Raw genomic sequence first — 18,875 nt, forward strand, 5'->3', positions numbered from 1 at the left:
GGGATTTAAAAATCAGTTCATCAAAATGAGAATCGATTAAATTTGAGAAATCAATTTTTTTAACTTAATTAGCACTCAAGTGCATCCTATTTAAGATTAATAGCCGAAACATAAATGTGATAGCCTATATTACAACGTTTCTCTGTACAGACAATGAAGACAATGAAGAAGTGAACTTAAAAGAATGTGCTTGTTGCCTTAACAACAAATAACGCATTCAGAAATGCCACAAATTAACCTCATAAATATGAAACGACAAAATATTGACTACATCTTACAGCCATTTTCACTAAAAGACATCGAATTTGACGTCAGTGGATCAGTTCTCTTAGCTTGCGCATTTGCATCTTTAACATGTGTGGGTGTGCGTTTGATTCGCAAGCAATCTCAAGACTAATTTTCAAGGGAGAACAATTCATAAAATCATCAGAATGTTCAAACCAGATAGAAAAAATAATGAAAGAAGAAAATATGTTTCTTTTCTTTCAAAATGTTTCACAATACTTCAATCAGCTTAGCTCTGGCGTCGGCTGAAAGCACTTAGTAGCGTTTTTCCCCCCTGATTCACAATGCATGCACAATGAACACTTGCACACTTCATTCCTCACACAGCGATACAGTTAATGGATCTCTTGATAATAGCATCTGCAGCAGGCATTAGCTGTCTCCGTTTTCAATATCTCCCTGATAAAAATTGTTTCCTCGATAAAGCAACAACACAAATGCTGAGACGGAAGAGACATTTGAGCTTGAGGCAATGGGCCTGTAACATTTTAGCAGCACTTTCAGATACAAAGTCCTAAATGACCTACATACTGGAAGTATGCTACACAAAAAAAAAAAAAAAAAAAAAAAAAAAATTCATCTATTATTCATAAAGCAGAGACTCCCTTAAAATGGGAATTGGGGTATAAACTGAGTGCAGCACAACCAAAAAAAAAAACACCACATGTTTTTAAATTCCTAATGGAAACATTTGTACAGATATAGACAAGAGGAAGCATATTTGTACATTTACCGTTTTCTTTTTCAACGTTAAAATACTTTTAACGACTATTCCCACGCTTTCCATGTTGCCTTGAGAAGTGTAAACACTGTGCTGCCATCCCGACCTGCCCGACAACAGTGACACTGGCTCAACCAATTAAAGGTGCTCTAAGAGATGTCACACGATTTTTAGGCCAAAACTTTGTCACATACAGCAAACATCTCTTCACCATCCGCTAGCTGCCTGTCCCCTGAACACACTGTAAAAAAAAACGCGGTCTCTGTAGACAGCCCAGGCTCCACAAACGGCAAGAAAAACAAACTGGCCCAGCCTGGACCACGAAACATAACAAACAGTGTTCCAGCCAATAACCGACATGATATGGGGGTGGGGGTGGGGGGTTAGTGCGTGTGCACATGAAGGGGGGTGTGGGGAGTGGAAGAGAGAGCATGAAGAGGGAAGTTAGCTAGAGGAGAGATGTCCTAGACATCGACTAACGTTAAAAATGTATATTCTTGAGAATTTTGATATGGCCGACACACGACGTTCCGATGAACAAATAACAATGATGAGGGAAAAGGAGAAGGAACGCGCGAAGTCCTGAATTTACATCGGAAAAGCGTTCAAAAGGTGGCGAGAACTCCGCCGGCAGAAGGGCTTCCAATCCGACATTCAGGTGGCTCTGTTTTTGCTGGACAGGTGTGTAAATCCAGTTTGGTTTTTCTAAATGGTTCATGACTGTTTCAGGAAGCATGGAAGGGAGGGGGAGGGGACGGGATGTGGAGGAGGGAGGGTCGAGCTAGCCTCCGTTTTGTTTGACAATACTTTGAACGTCAACAAGAAGTGACTTCACCCAACATCGCTTAGAGCACCTTTAAGCGAGTGTTGTTCAAAAACAGCCAATCATCTTACAGTTTGCAGAAATAATACACTTAACCTTTACGCCAGAAATGTGCTTTATGATTGTTTGGCCAGCGGGTGTACTTGCATTCGGTTATTAGTGACGCCAGATCAACTAAGCGACGTTGCATTTCAAAATGTATAATGTCGCAAATTGAGTCTCCATCAATACGAAGCAGCCTAACGATATTAATTTAGAATATGTGCTAATTGAAACTTATTTTGCATAATCATTTGCATACGAAAACAAATTAGTTAATCTAATTTCTTTCACTGGATAAATTGTTAATAAATAATAAGAAGAGTAAGAAATAAGAAGAAACGAATAATTAAACATTGAATACTAGAGCTGCACGATTCTGGATAAATTGACAATCACAAAAAAAAATAAAAAATAAATAAAGATCATGATTCTCCAACGATTCTTAATAGACAACTTAAACAAAATAACGTGATTTACTAGATTTTATGACAAAATGCTAATTGTTGCCATCTATTTAAAACAAAACATTAATTTGAATTATATATGTATATATATATATATATATATATATATATGATTCAATGACTCACTCATAAAGACTTCACTTGTTGCTGAAAGAATCTGCATTTTGAACGAATCTCTTGAATGATTCAATGACAAATTCACCTTTTTTAACAGTCACTTGTCGCCACCTACTGGAGTAATGATGTAATTGATACAATATTCATTTTCACTATTTTGATCTCTACCTTAGACATCAGTGTTTATATCTGAACTACTTCTGTGATCATTTGAATGTTTTCTGTGACCGTACTCGTCAAAGATTTAACAGACAAAGCCGATCGTGTGGGTGTTTGAATCGAGATCGCATTCAACTTTTCACGATTAATTGTGCAGCTCTATCAAATGCATTGTTCTTTTATTAGCTGAAATATTTGGACATTCAACACTGATATACAGATTCCTGTGAAAACATGTTGGGTAAGTTCAAATGCTTAGTGTATAAGCTAAGCTATCAGGCTAATCAGGTAGCTGTATGCTAAGCTAGTATGTAAGCTAATTAAAACTAAAATTGCATTAAAAAAATTTATGTAAAGATAATTAGTTGTATCACAGAGACAGAAAGTGCTATGTAACTTTACAGTTGTCAGAAAAAAGTAAGTCAAACAATTACTGTTTCCACACAGCCATATTCATAATGGTGTTTATCAAATAACATCAAATACACCAACAGAGAAAGAAAATTCTGGATTCTTCTTCTCCAGTCGCTTAGAAAAATACTCATGGTTGTATTGGTGCATTCACGCCATGTCGTAATTACCATAATTATGAGTATGAGAACTCATAATTACAACTAGTAAACTCGTAATTTTCTGAAAGCTCAGTCACCATTTCACCATTTCCATTTCAGCAGATTTCTTCTCAGTGCGATGATAAATGCAGCGTTCACACAGGTCAAAAAACTAAGATGGCAAACCTTTGTTGTCCTTGCTCTTCCGGAATACAAACACATACAAAAAGTCATATTTTGCACAGATAATGTGAAGCATCATGTCCACAAATAGCGGTTGGATAGTAGCCTACTGAGTGCACCACTAGTTAAATTTGAAATTTAAAGTTGAGTTGAATGAGACACAGACAAACAGAAGTGCTAATAACAGTAACAGTTTCCCAGTCGCAACTCCGACTTGAGGGGACGTGAACGGTACCATAGATTTTGAAGCCCAAAAAAATGCGTCAAAGGACTCCAGGGGGTTAATAAAGGCCTTCTGAAGCGAAGCAATGCGTTTTTGTAAGAAAAATATCCATATTTATAAGTTTATAAATTATAATCACTGGCTTCCAGTAACGTATGGATTACTTTTATGATGCGCTTTTTTGGCCTTCAAAATCTAAGGTACCATTCACTCCCATTATAAATTGTAAGAGCCAGGACATTAATATAACTCAGAAAATGTTCCGCTGAAAGAAGAAAGTCATAGGACGGCTTGAAGGGGAGTAAATTAAGGGATAATTAAATTTTGGGTGAACTAACCCTTTAACAAATGAAACCTAAATGCTGCTCGGATGAACTCCAGACAAACTTCGTTTGTTCGTTTTGGCCTGATTGTGTTTTATATGACGTCACACCGTCCATTCTTCGATTTCGTTAGAATTGTATCGTGGCTTTAAATTAGACAAAGGCTCCGACAGATGTGAATGCTTAAGATACATTTTAGATTGTTGAAAGGATACTAAACAAAACAAAACAGCTCCTACCGAACATGATCAATGCCTGACCTAGTCAGCACAGCTCGAGATGAGTGAGTTTCAGTGGCTTATTTGGAAACATGTTTGATGATAAATCATTTCCCTCTGAGTTGTCTTCCTTTCCTCTGGGCTGTCCTTGAAGGTGTTTTTCTTTGCTTTTCAGCCAGAGAGAACCGTGTAAGTCGTCTCTGAGGGGGTGTATAATACTCGGGACCGTGCGCGTGACACTGTAGAAGCGTGAACGCGACTGCGCACAACTGCCATAAAATAAATAAACTCTCCGACTAAAATACTAGCTGATCCTCTCGGCCAGTCCCGGCACAGCTGAGGGAAATATTGTATTCCCAATTCCCATTCCCAAAGCGAACCTGGGAAGGTTTTTTTTTTTTTCACTCATTTCTGCACAATGAGGATGCGCGTGCCAGTGTAACGAGCGCGCGCGCGTGTTTTAGAGGGTGTTGGCATTTAGTTAATAATAATAATAATAATAATTAGAATTATAATAAAAAAGAAGAAGAAAAATAAATAGGACTGTCAATTGTTTACATTTATTTGTTTGTGATTATTAATAAATAAATTAAAAACGATGATTTTTTTTTTCTGCCGATGTGAGTCCACAGTGCAGCCTATCTACTACAGGCATAGCCTAATAATAATAAAAATATTATAAAATGAACAATACAAAAATATAATAAGAAACAATTTATTATAACTAATAAAAATGTGTAGGCCTGTCACAGATCTGATGACAAAATAGCCTTCTATAGTAACTCTGCAATACAAGGAAATCCTTTCCTTTTTTTTTCTTTTTTTTTTTGTTTTGTTTTGTTTTTTTCTCCAGGGCCCGGTATTAAATCAACAATGGCTTTAGTGTGAATCTCATGAATAATTATGCACCATTAATTATCATGACTTTGACAGAAAGAGCATGTTATGTCATGCATGTCGAACAATATACACGATGGTGGAGCAGAAATCTGTTTTATATAAGAGATAAAGCCAATCAGAGAGTCTTGAGTATAGAGCTTCAGAAGTACATACTGTACCTCAGCGTTCTTCTCAGCCGAAGAGCGTCAGCGCCCTCTGCCGGTGACAGTGATCGAGCCGAACACAAACAAGCGAAGACAGGGGCATAAACAGGGGATTTAACACAACATTTATTACATTCTTTACCATTCATATTGCCTCTGGCTTTTTGATGAACTACTTCAACTCATTGGATTCAACAATAATGCATAACTGCAACATTAATATGCTAAGAGAAATGTAGCGTGCTTGAGGGGAAGAAAATTAAGTGATTAACATTGATAATAATCTTTATACTTAAATTGATTGTATTCTCATCAGATTAAAGTATGCAAATATGAATAACAATAATAATAAGCACATTTGGTGGCACCTTATTATAGCATTTAAGGGACTCTGTATAGTTTATGCATTGTTGAGTTATTTTTTTTATAGTTTGAATAATTGCCGAAAGGCTATTAAATAACACACTATTTTAAAATATAGATATGTTGCAGAAGCTTGTTTGAACTACTAGTTTTTATTTTAAGCATTCTTCCCATAAATGAAATAAACAGCAGATTCCCATTGTTATAACTATACTGGGCAACGATTAATCGTGATTAATCGCATCCAAAATAAAAGTTTGTGCTTACATAATATATGTAGGCCTACTTTATATCATTATTTTATATAAATATACACACATGCATGTATATATATACATATTAATATACATATATATACATTGTTTATATTATATACAAATATTGTATATATAAGTAACACATTTTTCTTAAATATATACATGCATGTGTGTTTATATATACAAAAAAATAATATATATATATATATATATATAGCCTACACAGTACACGCACATATATTATGTTAACACAGACTTTTATTTTGGATGCGATTAATCGTTGCCCAGCACTATGTAACAAAACCACTGTAATGCAAAGTGATTTATAATTACCGACTGTGCTGGGCTGGGCTGGTCCCTTTGTTTTCTTTAAAGTCACTGGCCCTTTAAGAGACACACGTCACACAAAGGACCGGAAGAGACATGTGGAGCTGCAACCATCAACACTTGAAGCCATAAACCATCATTAAACTGCTTCTGATTGCTGCACAGATGAGTCTGAAATGACGCTGCTGCTGCTTTAAAGCGCTTCAGCACCGTTTAAGGGCACGTCTCGGCTATTCAACACAAGATAATTTTAGTCCAAAGAGCGAGTCAGACAGCTGAATATATTACAGTAAGTACGTTACCGCAGTGATGCATACTGGCCGTGTTTCAAACCCCAGTGCGCCGCCTACATAGACAACACCACAGGCGCCTTTCTTTCTGCCACCCGCCGTTATAGGATTTGCTTGTGTTTATTGTGTCCTCCAGGGTAAAACTTAGACATTAAATAAAAAGTAATAATAACAATAAATACAATAAAAAGAGAACAATTAAGAATATGTTTTTTTTTTATGCTTGAAGATCGTAAATATTAGGAATTAAATATTGGTTCATAAAGTGTAATTTATGGTAATTGCTTTTTGTATGTTATATTAATAAGATTTACACTACATGACACACACGCACGCACGCACACACACATACATACTATACATATATGTATATAACCAAAAGCTAAATTGGAGACACCTTACATTAGCATTCATGTTGCTGTGTAGTTTTATGAATTGCTGTGTTAATAGTTTTAGTTTAAATTATTAATGAAAAGCTATTAAATAACCTACAATATTTTTTTAAAATATAGATATGTTGCAGAAACTAGTTTGAACTGCTAGATTTTATTTTTGAATGTCGTTTTTATTAATTCATTACAAAATATATATATATTTAATGCTATTTTAAATGTATTTTAATGTTATTTAATGTTGTCATTATTATTTATTGTCGTTGTTTTTGCTATAACAACACAACACAACACAAGATAACTAAATATAAAATGATTTTAAATATTAAAGACAATAAAATTAGCATTTGAAAAACTATATAATGAATACAATGAAAAATTTAGATTTTCATTTTATATTTTCTAAAATATATTGGTAACACTTTACAATGAGGTTCATTAGTTAATGTATTAACTAACATGCACTAACAATGAGCAATACATTTGTTACAGTATTTATTAATCTTTGTTCATATTAGTTAATAAAAATACAGCTGTTCATCATGTTAGTTCACAGAGCATCAACGAATGATAAAAAACACCACTTTTGATTTTAATAACGTATCAGTAAATGTTGAAATGAATATTAACTAAGATTAATAAATGCTGAAGAAGTATTGTTCATTCTCAACTAGTGAACCTTATTGTAAAGTGTTACCAATATACTTATAACAATGCTCTTGATCAACAACGCGGATCCGCCTCTTTGTGAAGTTGAGCTGTAGTTTCTCATCACAGTCATGAGCGCTGAAGCCTTGAGCTGCACTATAAAGTCACCCGTCGCGCTGCAGATTGGAGACGCTGTATCTGATTCATCTCGCCCTGGCGTCTACATAACAGACATCACCCTCGCCGAGCCTGCGAACGTGAGTGTCCCTCACAGTACATCACTTCAGAAAGGTTACAGGTATTGATTGACCTGCTTGGGTTTATCAATGCCCGATATCTATCTATTATGACATCAAGGTATATCCCTTTTTGTGCTTGTGTCTAGATTCAGGAGATCTCTTTCAAGAACTACTACACCGCATATCTGACGGTCCGTTTGCTGCGCAGAGAGGAGGGTTCTGCTAAGTGGGTCACTTGTTTGAGAAACTACTGCCTCATGGCTAATCCACACGCTGAGGCCGGGTCACATGACTATTTCTCTGTCTACAGACAACAGGTAGGACTAGGCCACTGGGAGGGAATGCGAAACCAAAACATTCATAATTTGGAAAAGAGCAGCGTGAACATTCTGCTAAACTTCTGCTTTTGTAGAATAAAAGTCCCTTTGTGGGGGTTTGAACCTTCAACCTTTTGGATCTTTAACCACTACACCACCAATGCGCCGAAAAGATTTCGTTTTTCCGAAACACCGAAATTTAAGTTATAGCCGAAAACCGAAACTCAAAATACATTTGATTGAATAATCCAGTATTTATTCATATTTATTTAATAATCAACACTCAAAATAATAAAGTATAATTGTATAGCCTATAAACATATAAATACATAAAGCAATTTGTCATGCCTCAATAAAGAGCGATCAAAACGACTTTTATTGTTTGAGTTTCGTTATAAAATTGACAGAATTTGAAAGCTGAGAGTTTTGTTCACGCATCAACAGGAAACAGAACAGGCTAAAAGATCTCGGGTTATCAGAATGAAGATCGATTAAAAACTAGAAATCGATGTTGTCAACTTCCTTGCGTCCACACGTTTACCGGTTATCTTATTGTGTGCACGAAATTATGGAAGCTTCTTTCCACCACGAAATAAACGATAAATAAGGTCATTGCGACTTTTTATCTAGCAATTCTGACTTTATTTCTCACAATTCAGAGTTGATTATCTCACAATAAAGAGAGAAACTCTGAACTGCGAGAAATAAAGTCAGAATTATGAGAAATAAAGTCAGAATTGCAAGAAATAAAGTCAGAAATGCGAGAAATAAAGTCAGAATTGCGAGAAATAAAGTCAGAATTGCGATAAATAGGTAGAATTGCGATAAATTAACTAACTATTGTGAGAAATAAAGTCAGATTGGGAGATATACCTCACAATTCTGACTTTATTTCTCGCAATTCTGACTTTATTTCTCACAATAGTTAGTTAATTTATCGCAATTCTACCTATTTCTCGCAATTCTGACTTTATTTCTCTCAATAGTTAATTTATCGCAATTCTGACTTTATTTCTGACAATACTGACTAGCAATCTGACTTTATATCTCGCAATTATGACTTTCTCGCAATGGCGAGTTTATTTCTCGCAATTATGACTATTTCTCGCAATGGCAAGTTTATTTATCGCATTTCTGACTATTTCTCACAATTCTGACTCGCAATCTGACTTTATATCTCGCAATATGACAATTTCTCACAATTACGAATTTATTTCTCACAATTACGAATTTATTTCTCACAATTACGAATTTATTTCTCAACAACAGTTAGTTTATTTCTCGCAATGTGACTTTTTCTCACAATTCTGACTATATTTCTCACAATTCTTACTTTCTCGCAATGGCAAGTTTATTTATCGCAATTCTGACTATTTCTCACAATTCTGACTCGCAATCTGACTTTATATCTCGCAATATGACAATTTCTCACAATTACGAATTTATTTCTCAACAACAGTTAGTTTATTTCTCGCAATGTGACTTTTTCACACAATTCTGACTATATTTCTCACAATTCTTACTTTCTCACAATGGCAAGTTTATTTCTCGCAATTCTAACTATTTCTCGCAATTCTGACTCGCAATCCGACTTTATATCTCACAATGTGACTATTTCTCACAATTATGAATTTTTTTTTTCACAACAGTTCGTTTTTTTCTCGTAATGACTATATTTCTCACAATTCTGACTTTCTCGCAATGGCAAGTTTATTTATCGCAATTCTGACTATTTCTCGCAATTCTGACTCGCAATCTGACTTTATATCTCGCAGTGTGACTATTTCTCACAATTACGAATTTATTTTTCACAACAGGTAGTTTATTTCTCGCAATGACTATATTTCTCACAATTCTGACTTTCTCGCAATGGCAAGTTTACTTATCGCAATCCTGACTATTTCTCACAATTCTGACTTTATTTCTCGCAATTCTGACTCGCAATCTGACTTTATATCTCGCAATGTGACTTTCTCACAATTACGAATTTATTTCTCACAACAGTTCGTTTATTTCTCGTAATGTGACTTTTTCTCACAATTACGAGTTTATTTCTCACGATAGTTTATTTCTCGCAATTCTGACTTTATTTCTCACAATAAGTTTATTTCTGTCAGGACCACTACCGTCAAATATGATTGACAATTAGCATACAGTTTGGATTGGCGGAATGGTTCCGTTCTGGCCGAGAACTCCCTGCGCATCCATGCAGCCTAGCATGGATAAGAGCGGGGAGAGCAGCAATAATCCCCCTTGGGGTAAACAGAACAGAACCAACATGAAAATTGCAAATATATTTCATTCAAGATTTTAAAAGTACAACATATTCGATAATTGTTCTGATTCAAGGGGAATCAGAATGTCAAATCCTGACTGGGCGAGAGGAGGAGCTGGGGATGTAGGAGGGTAATTAGCTCCTGAGAACGCGATAGCTGCTGATAACACTAAAGGAGCTTATATATGTATACAGTGATAGGTGTCGTATTCCTATAGGTAGATGTGGATCAGCTGATGCGAGCTTGACAAACGTGAACTGCCAGAACTAACGCTACGCTTGATTTCTCGCAATTTCTGACTTTATTTTTCACTATAGTTAATTTCCTCGCAATTCTGACTATATCTCACAATGACGAGTTTATTTCTCCCAATCTTTATATCTCGCAATTCTGACTTTATTTTTTGTAATTCTGCCTTTATAACTCGCAATGTGACTTTATTTCTCACAGTTATGAGTTAATGTCATACGAAATGACACCGACACCATCAAAATATTTTCTCGTGACCAACATGAACATGAGCGAAATCCGCATCAGGAACTTTTTTGCTCTCATACGAAACTCCCAAATGCACAGATTCCTACTGAAATAACTGAATTTTACCCGCAACATTTTCAGAACAACTGTAAATGTTACCGCACCTTTATAGATTACGAATTCTTCAAATTGTGCATGTATGACAATTTACTTATTTCAAATAGCTGTATATGCCATAATTACTGCTTTTGCAAGCAGGCAAAACATGTGATATTTGTAATCTTTTTTAATAATGTCCTCTGTGACAACACCAGCAATTGTGTCCGCAGGATATCTTCAGTTTTTCAATTAAAAAACCCTAACCGTTTTGTCAGCCATCCCAGCATAATCGCAGCAGCTCGGAGAACATTTTGTTTGTCATCACGGTGATTTGGCCCATTTGTGGCTCTCCGGGGATCTGATGTCCCGGTCTTTGATCTGTGAGTTGCCTGTAATGACTGCTTTAATGTATTGAGATCAGGCTCCCTCGACGCTTTTCAGCTCCGTTTCAAAGACATGAAGATATTAGATGCGAGTCCTCGAGTGAACTCTCAGATGATTGGACGCGAAGCTCTGCGCTGTATGGACACCTTTAGTGTCATCAAATGAAATTTGCATTGAAAATCCCACCTGGGACGCCACATAGCTCTCACCCCATCTGCCATAATCTGTATAAGCCATTTTCTTTTTTTTTTGTCAGCTGGCAGTGGAATGATAAATAAGTCTTTATTAAGAAAGGTAGAAATATTTAAAACAACGTCCTTGTGGGTCTTTATAATTACAAGGACATGTCTTCACTTATGGATTCTTACTGTGAATGTAAAAGGATTAGTTCACTCAAAAATTATGATGATTAGATTATTTTTTTCAAGAAAACTCTTGCTGCTTTTTTCATCTATTTAAAGTATCTAAAATGACCATAGAGAAGACATAAGTCTAATATAAACTATTTTATAATGTGTTTATGCTTATATATGTTAGCTGAAACTAAAACTATATATATATATATATATATATATATATATATACATATATATATATATATATATATATATATATATATTTAAAAAAAACGTTTTTGTTGATTGAAATAAATCTGAAATAAAATATAAGTATTATATAAAACACTTGAGTGAAAGATAGAACATTTTAAAAAATATTAAAAAATTAGACAAAGCACATAAAATTACTAAAGCTAAAATTATATACATATACATATATATATATATATATATATATATATATATATATATATACACAGTGGTGGTCAGAATTAATGGCACCCCTGGTAATATATATATTGTGTGTGTGTGTGTGTGTGTGTGTGTGTGTGTGTGTGTGTGTGTGTGTGTGTGTGTGTGTATGTGTTTGCTGTTTATGGGTTTGGAATAACATTATTTGTAATAATTACAATTACATGATTTATAATGGCAAATTCACTTTGTTGTGAACTAGCACAAGTGATTTAAAGAGGTAAAGAGTGGCGGTGTGTGGCATTTGCATGGTTTCTCTGGAGACGGCCTTCAAAATCTCTTTAAATCTCTGAGAAAACAAGCAGATAACTTGCCAGTCTTTGCAGCCTTGGTTTACTCCTCTGCATAAGTAACTTATAAAAAAAGTGACACAGTTTTGCAGATTACTACATGACACTGTCTCTTTTATCAGGTTTTCATTCTGTCTAGTTAATTAAGGCTTGGAAAACGCACATCCTTAGTGTCTAAATTCCGACGTTCATTCTTAATTTAACCTTTGTTTCTTTGATAGCTGCATGAAAGACCCAGAACTCTCCCAACTTTGTGTCACTTCTCGCTGAGATCTTTTCTTCTCTATATGGGTCTTCTCAGATGCTGACGGAGCCTGATAACGTGACGACAGTTAGACTCATCTTGCGACAGCCCTCCTCAGTGTGGCACAGTTTCAGCATTGAGGAAATTAACATTTACCCGTGTGCAAAAGAGGTAACTATGTAGAATAAATGGACATTTATGACATATAATTAATCACTTAATATACATATATATATATATATATACACATACAGTCCCCCAGATCTTTACCACCCTTTGAAAACCTCGAGCCGAAACAAGTCGTATGTAGATGTAACATTACATAACATTAACTACCTTTCCTTGAACAGTACAATACAATTTTTTTTTTTTTTTTTTTTACATTTTTTTTTTTCATTTGTTTGGTGTTGTTTTTTGTTGTTGTTGCTTTTGTACGTTTGTTTGGAGTTTGTTTTATATGCTTTTGTTGTGCTTTTGTTTTGTTTGTTTGTTTGTTTTGCTTTGTTATGCTTTGGTTTTGGTTTGTTTGAAGTTTGTTTTTGATCTAGTTTGCTTTTCTGTTTGTATTTATTTATTTTTGTATTTTTTTGTATTTAGTTTCAATCAAAACCTTTTAATTTAAAACAAAACCTACATAGTTGTTCAGTTTTTTTTTTTTCTCTCTCTTTTTCTTCTGGACAGTTCGTTTTTATTTTGTTTGCTTTTCTGTTTTTGTTTGGAGGTTGTTGTTGTTGTTTTTTTGTTTTTTTTTTGCTTGGTTTTTGGTTTGTTTGTGTATTTTTTGTTTTGTTTTTGTCTGTCCAGGACTCAATAGCTAGATGTCCCTGGCTGGATTTGTTTAGCTTTGTTTTTGACGTTGTTGTTTGCTTTTTTGTATTATTATTATTATTATTATTATTATTTATTTTTTTATGAAGCTGTATTTTACCAAAACGTCATCAGTGGACAATATGTTCCTGCTTGGTTTTGTTTAATTTTGTATTTGTGTATGTTTGGAGTTTTATTTATATATTCATTTATTTATTTTACTGCTTGGCTTTTTGTTTTGTTTACAGAGTTGCTCGGTCCATGTGTTATTTTTGTCTTTCCAGTACCCAAATCCATTTTTTTATTTGTTTTTGGTTTACTTGTTGTTGTTTTTTTGTTTTTTTTTGCTTGGTTTGGCAGTATTTTACCAAACCTTGTTCAGTGGTTGTGTTGTTTTCGTCTGTCCAGGACTCGGAGCGAGATGTTCCTGCCTGGTTATCCACTCTCACACCTGTAGAGGAGCCTCTTGATTTGAATGTGAGTATTGTGTGTCTTGTAATTTGATGTATAATGCACAACAGTTGTCATCTAATGAATATTGAAAATCTTGTTGTTTAACAGCATATACAATGCTCCCTTTAAAGACTGCCAATGCCATTTCATTTAACAGCACACAAGCATCTCTGTAGTTTCTTTGTATTTATGCAGCTCTGAGGTGTTAATTAACAATTTTGCTTAAGAACAGAACGAAAATATAATTACGGAAATGCATGAAACTCTCAGGTTGTCGTTTTTCAATCGCTGAGCATTGTGGACGTGTCACAACTCCCAGTCCCCATTTATTTGTCATTTGCATTAGAAATGTAAAATGCTTGTTTGATGGTTTGAAAGTGTCTCTATAGCTTTATCAATGAAGGCTTAACTTAATGTTTATTTAAACAGTTTCACCACCTGAGAAGCAGAGGAAGTAATCATAATTCATAATTTGTGGATTTGCCTCTAGTATTCCATTATGCTTTTTTACATGTTCAACTTTCTTTAGTGTAAAATGTTGCTGTTTGAGCATGACAATGTCTGCAAAGTTACAAAGTCCCTCCAGCGGGAGTTATTCTCTATGTCAGTGTCACTGGTTCTGAAGTCCTTGAAATGCCTTCATTGTAGTCTTGAGTTTTCTTCTGGGAATGAACACGTCACAATATTCCTCATTTAAACAATTCATATGCTGAATTGAGAGTTTTCAAACACCTTTGAAGCGGTTGACCAATCACAACACACTGATCCAGCCGACCAATCAGAGCACATTATGATTTTCAGAAGGAGGGGCTTCATAGAGACAGAAACTAAACAGGGGTGTGTTTCCCGTACAACGGCGCAAGTCGCTGCTTAACTACAATAGTACAATGCATCGTTGAAGAAATCAACTAGCTAGTCACGACTGTTTCCCGAAACCGTATTGTCGCAAAGTGGTCGTTCAACCACGTTCCAGATTCAATCATAGGCTCGTTCTTACGTACTAGACCACGTTCGCACATGCGCACTCTTCAAAAACGGTGCTTTAAATCTCAACTTAAATGACATTTGTATGTATTCTAAATAAAAGATATTGTACTGAATGTCAGCTTGCTTATTTTGCTCAAGATAAGGATTTATTAAGTCCACATGTCATGAAAACAAGAAACTCTGCTTCTAACCACAGCTCAAGAGCTGTCGTTCCAAACACACAACTTTGCGATGCTGTTTGTCGAATGTTCGTTAGAACGATGGTTTCAGGAAACACCGACTCGTTGAACTATGCTGATAACGACGGAACTTGCGAACATAGTTGGCTAACGATGCTTTCGGGAAACACAGCCCAGAGCGTTACTGACAGACTGGGAAGAGAGGAGCTGCAACAATGGAGAATATGTGAAAAAATAATGAACATTCAAGCATGAAAACATATTCTAGAGCCCAAAAAACAAGAGGGCATAATAGGTCCTCTTTAAAAACCCATATTCGTCTACCACCAATAACAAAATCACCATTTAGACCAAGACTCTAAAACATTAAATGCAAGAGATCTGTTTTTTGTGTGAAAATGAGTGATTTACACTCTTTATATATACATCTATCTATATATTAATTCTTACAATAATAATTATTCTCCTCTCTATGGCAGTACTTTACTGCCACTTGCTGGTCAAAACTGAATCTGCGACTGCACTCCTCAAATACCAAGAATTTTCCCTTTTTTTATTTATTAAATTGGTTTATTTTGGTTTATTTTCCTCGTTTGTGTTCTACATAAGCAAAAATGTGAAACGTTTGAAACGACGTCAGGTGTCTGGTGCATTATACCTTTAATAATGTGTGTGTGTGTGTGTGTGTGTGTGTGTGTGTGTTGCTCAGGGACTTCCTGATCCAGAGACGGTGTCCTCCAGCATTCAGCAGATGTGGGCGCTCACTGAGATCATGCAGGCGAGCCAGACTGCGGCTTCCATCGGACGCTTCGACGTGAGTTACGCTGTCGTCTACCTGTACCATTATCTTTCTTTTGTACTGAATTAACATGTTAATTCCATTTTCAGGTGGAAGGCTCTTATGACGTCAAATTACTGTCGTACACATAACGGGAGTGCTGAAAACTGAACCACACTTATCATCGGTTTCATTTCCTGAGATGAAACCACTTGCACTGGGATTGTTTTATTCAGTATTGGAATTATTCATACTGTACATATTTATTTATTTATTTAACTTACATGAAACTTTGATGTATATGCATCTCATAAACTGCATGAATGACTATAAACAGCACAGTGTTATGTGTAACATGCATGACTGGAAAATTTATTTGGTCAAAAGTTGTGGGGAGCTTGTATATTAAGTTGACATGCAAATGATTAAGATTACTTATGTATTTATTTACACATTTGTGATTCACATTCAATAAAAATAGTCATCCATGCGTAGACTGCAAATGTTTCTCATTCATCTTAGACGCTGTCGTTTGTAAATAATATTAATTTATCGAAGTATGTAATTACATTGATGCACTGTTACATTAGGCTTCAGTCTGAAGATTTATTGGGTTGCGCTTTATTTTGAGGTGTCATTGTTACAGTGTAATTATATATTTAAGTACTGAGTAATATTAATGAACGTACTTACTATAGGGTTAGGGTTCGGATTAGGGTTTGGTTGAGGGTTAGTTGCATGTAATTATGCATAATTTACTGTTATTACTATGGTAAGTACATGTAACATATGTAACAAGGGCACTGTAAAATAAAGTGTTACCATTTATTGTCATATTTTCAGTACAGAATTAGAAAAATTGTCCGCTACTTCTGCCTAAAGGAATTATCTACCACATAATGCCAAATTAAAGATAATCTTCATGGTGAGATTTTAAAGCTAATCGCTCTTGCCGGACTATATTTTGACATCTTTGTTTTTTTTTTAATGAAATGCATCTCACTTTGTGTTAATTAAAACTCAATGGACATGTTCATGGTTGCCAGGCAGTAATCAAGAGCAGCGCTGCTTCCTAATGCTAATCATTGGAAATCAATGGTCGGTGTCCAAGAGGAGCCTCCATCTGTCTCTGCTGGCATCTCGCGCACATCGTCTACGCAACATTAGCCTGCAAATGGAGCTCCGCGACGCCGTCCCCGCAAAGTCAAGTCTAAAAGTTTTTCTTTGTGCAGACACTGATGGCTGATATTCGTAAGTTAACTCACATCATTATGTGTCACTTTAAGTCATAGGGCACACGGGGCTAAAGGCGCATTCGTCTTTATTCTCTTTTAAACCACTAGATGGCACAAAAATTCAGCTCAGCACTTTTGAAGATGCACGTGGAAATTGTTCTGATCCTTAACGTGATCACGGACAACGCTAAGTTGATTCTGCGCTAATTTGATCTAATATTTAATGTTTTTTTTTAAATGTTGTAGATTTATGTAGCAAATGAGAATCAATAAAATTTATTATATTTTGAGGCAAAGGTCTTGTTAATGATTTTCAGTTTGGTTCAAGGTAATGCAACAGTTTTTCAATACCGGAAGAATGTGTAAAATATAGTATTTGAGGCGAAAAGCACAATAATTAACATGATAATGAACACCTGGCTGACTTTTCCATTTGTTGCCATGACATGGTTAGATTCAGATGGTAAATATCATATATTATGTTGGATGTCCACCTTAGAGATAATCATATTTAAAAATATGACATTGTGTTACTACTGTAAAGCTATATTAAATTATTATGGGATCTTATTCACTGCTTTCAGAATCGTATTTTATAATAAACACATTTTAATGACAGTATTGAACAAAAATGATTTCATTTATTTATTAAAATAAACTGAAAATAGTTCAAACTTTGCTGAAGTTATTAAAAACATAATTTTTGCTAAAGTATTTGTATCAATACTGCATGTCTATTGCCCCATGCTGGTTTTGTCTGTGTGGTAAAAGGCCCGCCTCACCACCTCATACTACATTTATAAGATCTATAAACAAAACATGATTTTATTTTTATTTTTGTCCTGCAATCATACACTATGTGAGTAGGCTAGTGAAAAACACATATTTCTAAAGGTGTGCCTATATCCCCGTTGTATGCTTTATTATCTGCAGTGTGATCTACACATGTTAAAATACATATAGTCTAAAATAACTCTGGAATTTTAGGCTGTATGCATTTAATTATTAATAACCTTTTCTAAACACATCAAGTTTATCCGGTTTCCTTACCGTGATTTGCACGGCTCATCTGCTTGTGTCTCCAATAGATGGCGGTAGATAAACACGTAAAATACCACTGACGTAAAAACGCCTACATTGATGCATTATTAACACCAAAATGTCGCCTTCTAGTTTAGAGATAATGGAGATTTTAATTAGTTCCCAAAAAATAGTCAATAACGCATTACTCAGTTCCGGTTAACACCCACACTTGATCCATGTTGTTTACACTACAGCTGTAACATTGACAGTTAACAGTTTGGGCAAAACCTACTCACTCAAGCAATCCAAGTGGGTAAAATATATATATTTTCATTGTAATTTCAAGTATTTAAGCATAAGCTTTTAGATAAACAAATTGTAAAACAACGATTAACATTTCAGTTGTGTGTAAACTTTTGTGGTTAATGTTAGCAGTTAGCACCGGTATTGCTATCTAACAGTTAGCTGCTATTTTTAAGATGGCTTCAAATGAAACAATTTCACATTATTTCTCAATATTGTTTTTAAATTGGCTAACATACATATTTGAGTTACTGTGACTTGTATCTGAGTTTTATTTGTCATGATACTAGTACTATTCAGATCCACTTCAATGTTTTACATTTACTCAATTCATAAGGTACATTTCACTGATTTCACAGCTTAAAAATGTTCTCAATATTTATTACAAAAATGAGTACATTGTTCAAAGTATATTTTGCATGTTTTTTTTTTTGTTTTTTTTTTGTGTGTGTGTGTCATTTTATTGTGTCTCCAATAGATGGCAGTAGCTAAACACACTTAGCAAAGAAATACTGACAGAAACAAGACGGCCTACATTGATAGACT

The 18,875-nt window shown here is 34.8% G+C and overlaps 1 protein-coding gene across 1 annotated transcript; it reads left to right on the forward strand.

Moving 5' to 3' along the window:
• The first annotated feature begins 6,171 nt into the window (after nt 1–6,171).
• Nucleotides 6,172–16,268, forward strand: nicn1 (nicolin 1). Its single transcript, XM_084416792.1, has 7 exons — nt 6,172–6,388; nt 7,559–7,686; nt 7,815–7,985; nt 12,622–12,735; nt 13,780–13,848; nt 15,700–15,804; nt 15,879–16,268. Exons 2-7 carry the CDS (start codon nt 7,561–7,563, stop codon nt 15,918–15,920), a joined length of 627 nt encoding a protein of 208 aa, XP_084272918.1. The 5' UTR covers nt 6,172–6,388; nt 7,559–7,560; the 3' UTR covers nt 15,921–16,268.
• Nucleotides 16,269–18,875: the final 2,607 nt, after the last annotated feature.

Source organism: Rutilus rutilus (genome assembly GCF_951802725.1).
Source record: "Rutilus rutilus genome assembly, chromosome: 8".
Classification (NCBI taxonomy): domain Eukaryota; kingdom Metazoa; phylum Chordata; class Actinopteri; order Cypriniformes; family Leuciscidae; genus Rutilus; species Rutilus rutilus.

What these genes read in the sequence shown, in the direction of transcription:
- nicn1 (XM_084416792.1), top strand. Translation starts at nt 7,561, where the DNA reads ATGAGCGCTGAAGCCTTGAGCTGCACTATAAAGTCACCCGTCGCGCTG. An exon ending in CCCTCGCCGAGCCTGCGAAC is followed by an intron (nt 7,687 to 7,814) that starts GTGAGTGTCCCT and finishes GCTTGTGTCTAG; the next exon opens with ATTCAGGAGATCTCTTTCAA. An exon ending in TTTACCCGTGTGCAAAAGAG is followed by an intron (nt 12,736 to 13,779) that starts GTAACTATGTAG and finishes TCGTCTGTCCAG; the next exon opens with GACTCGGAGCGAGATGTTCC.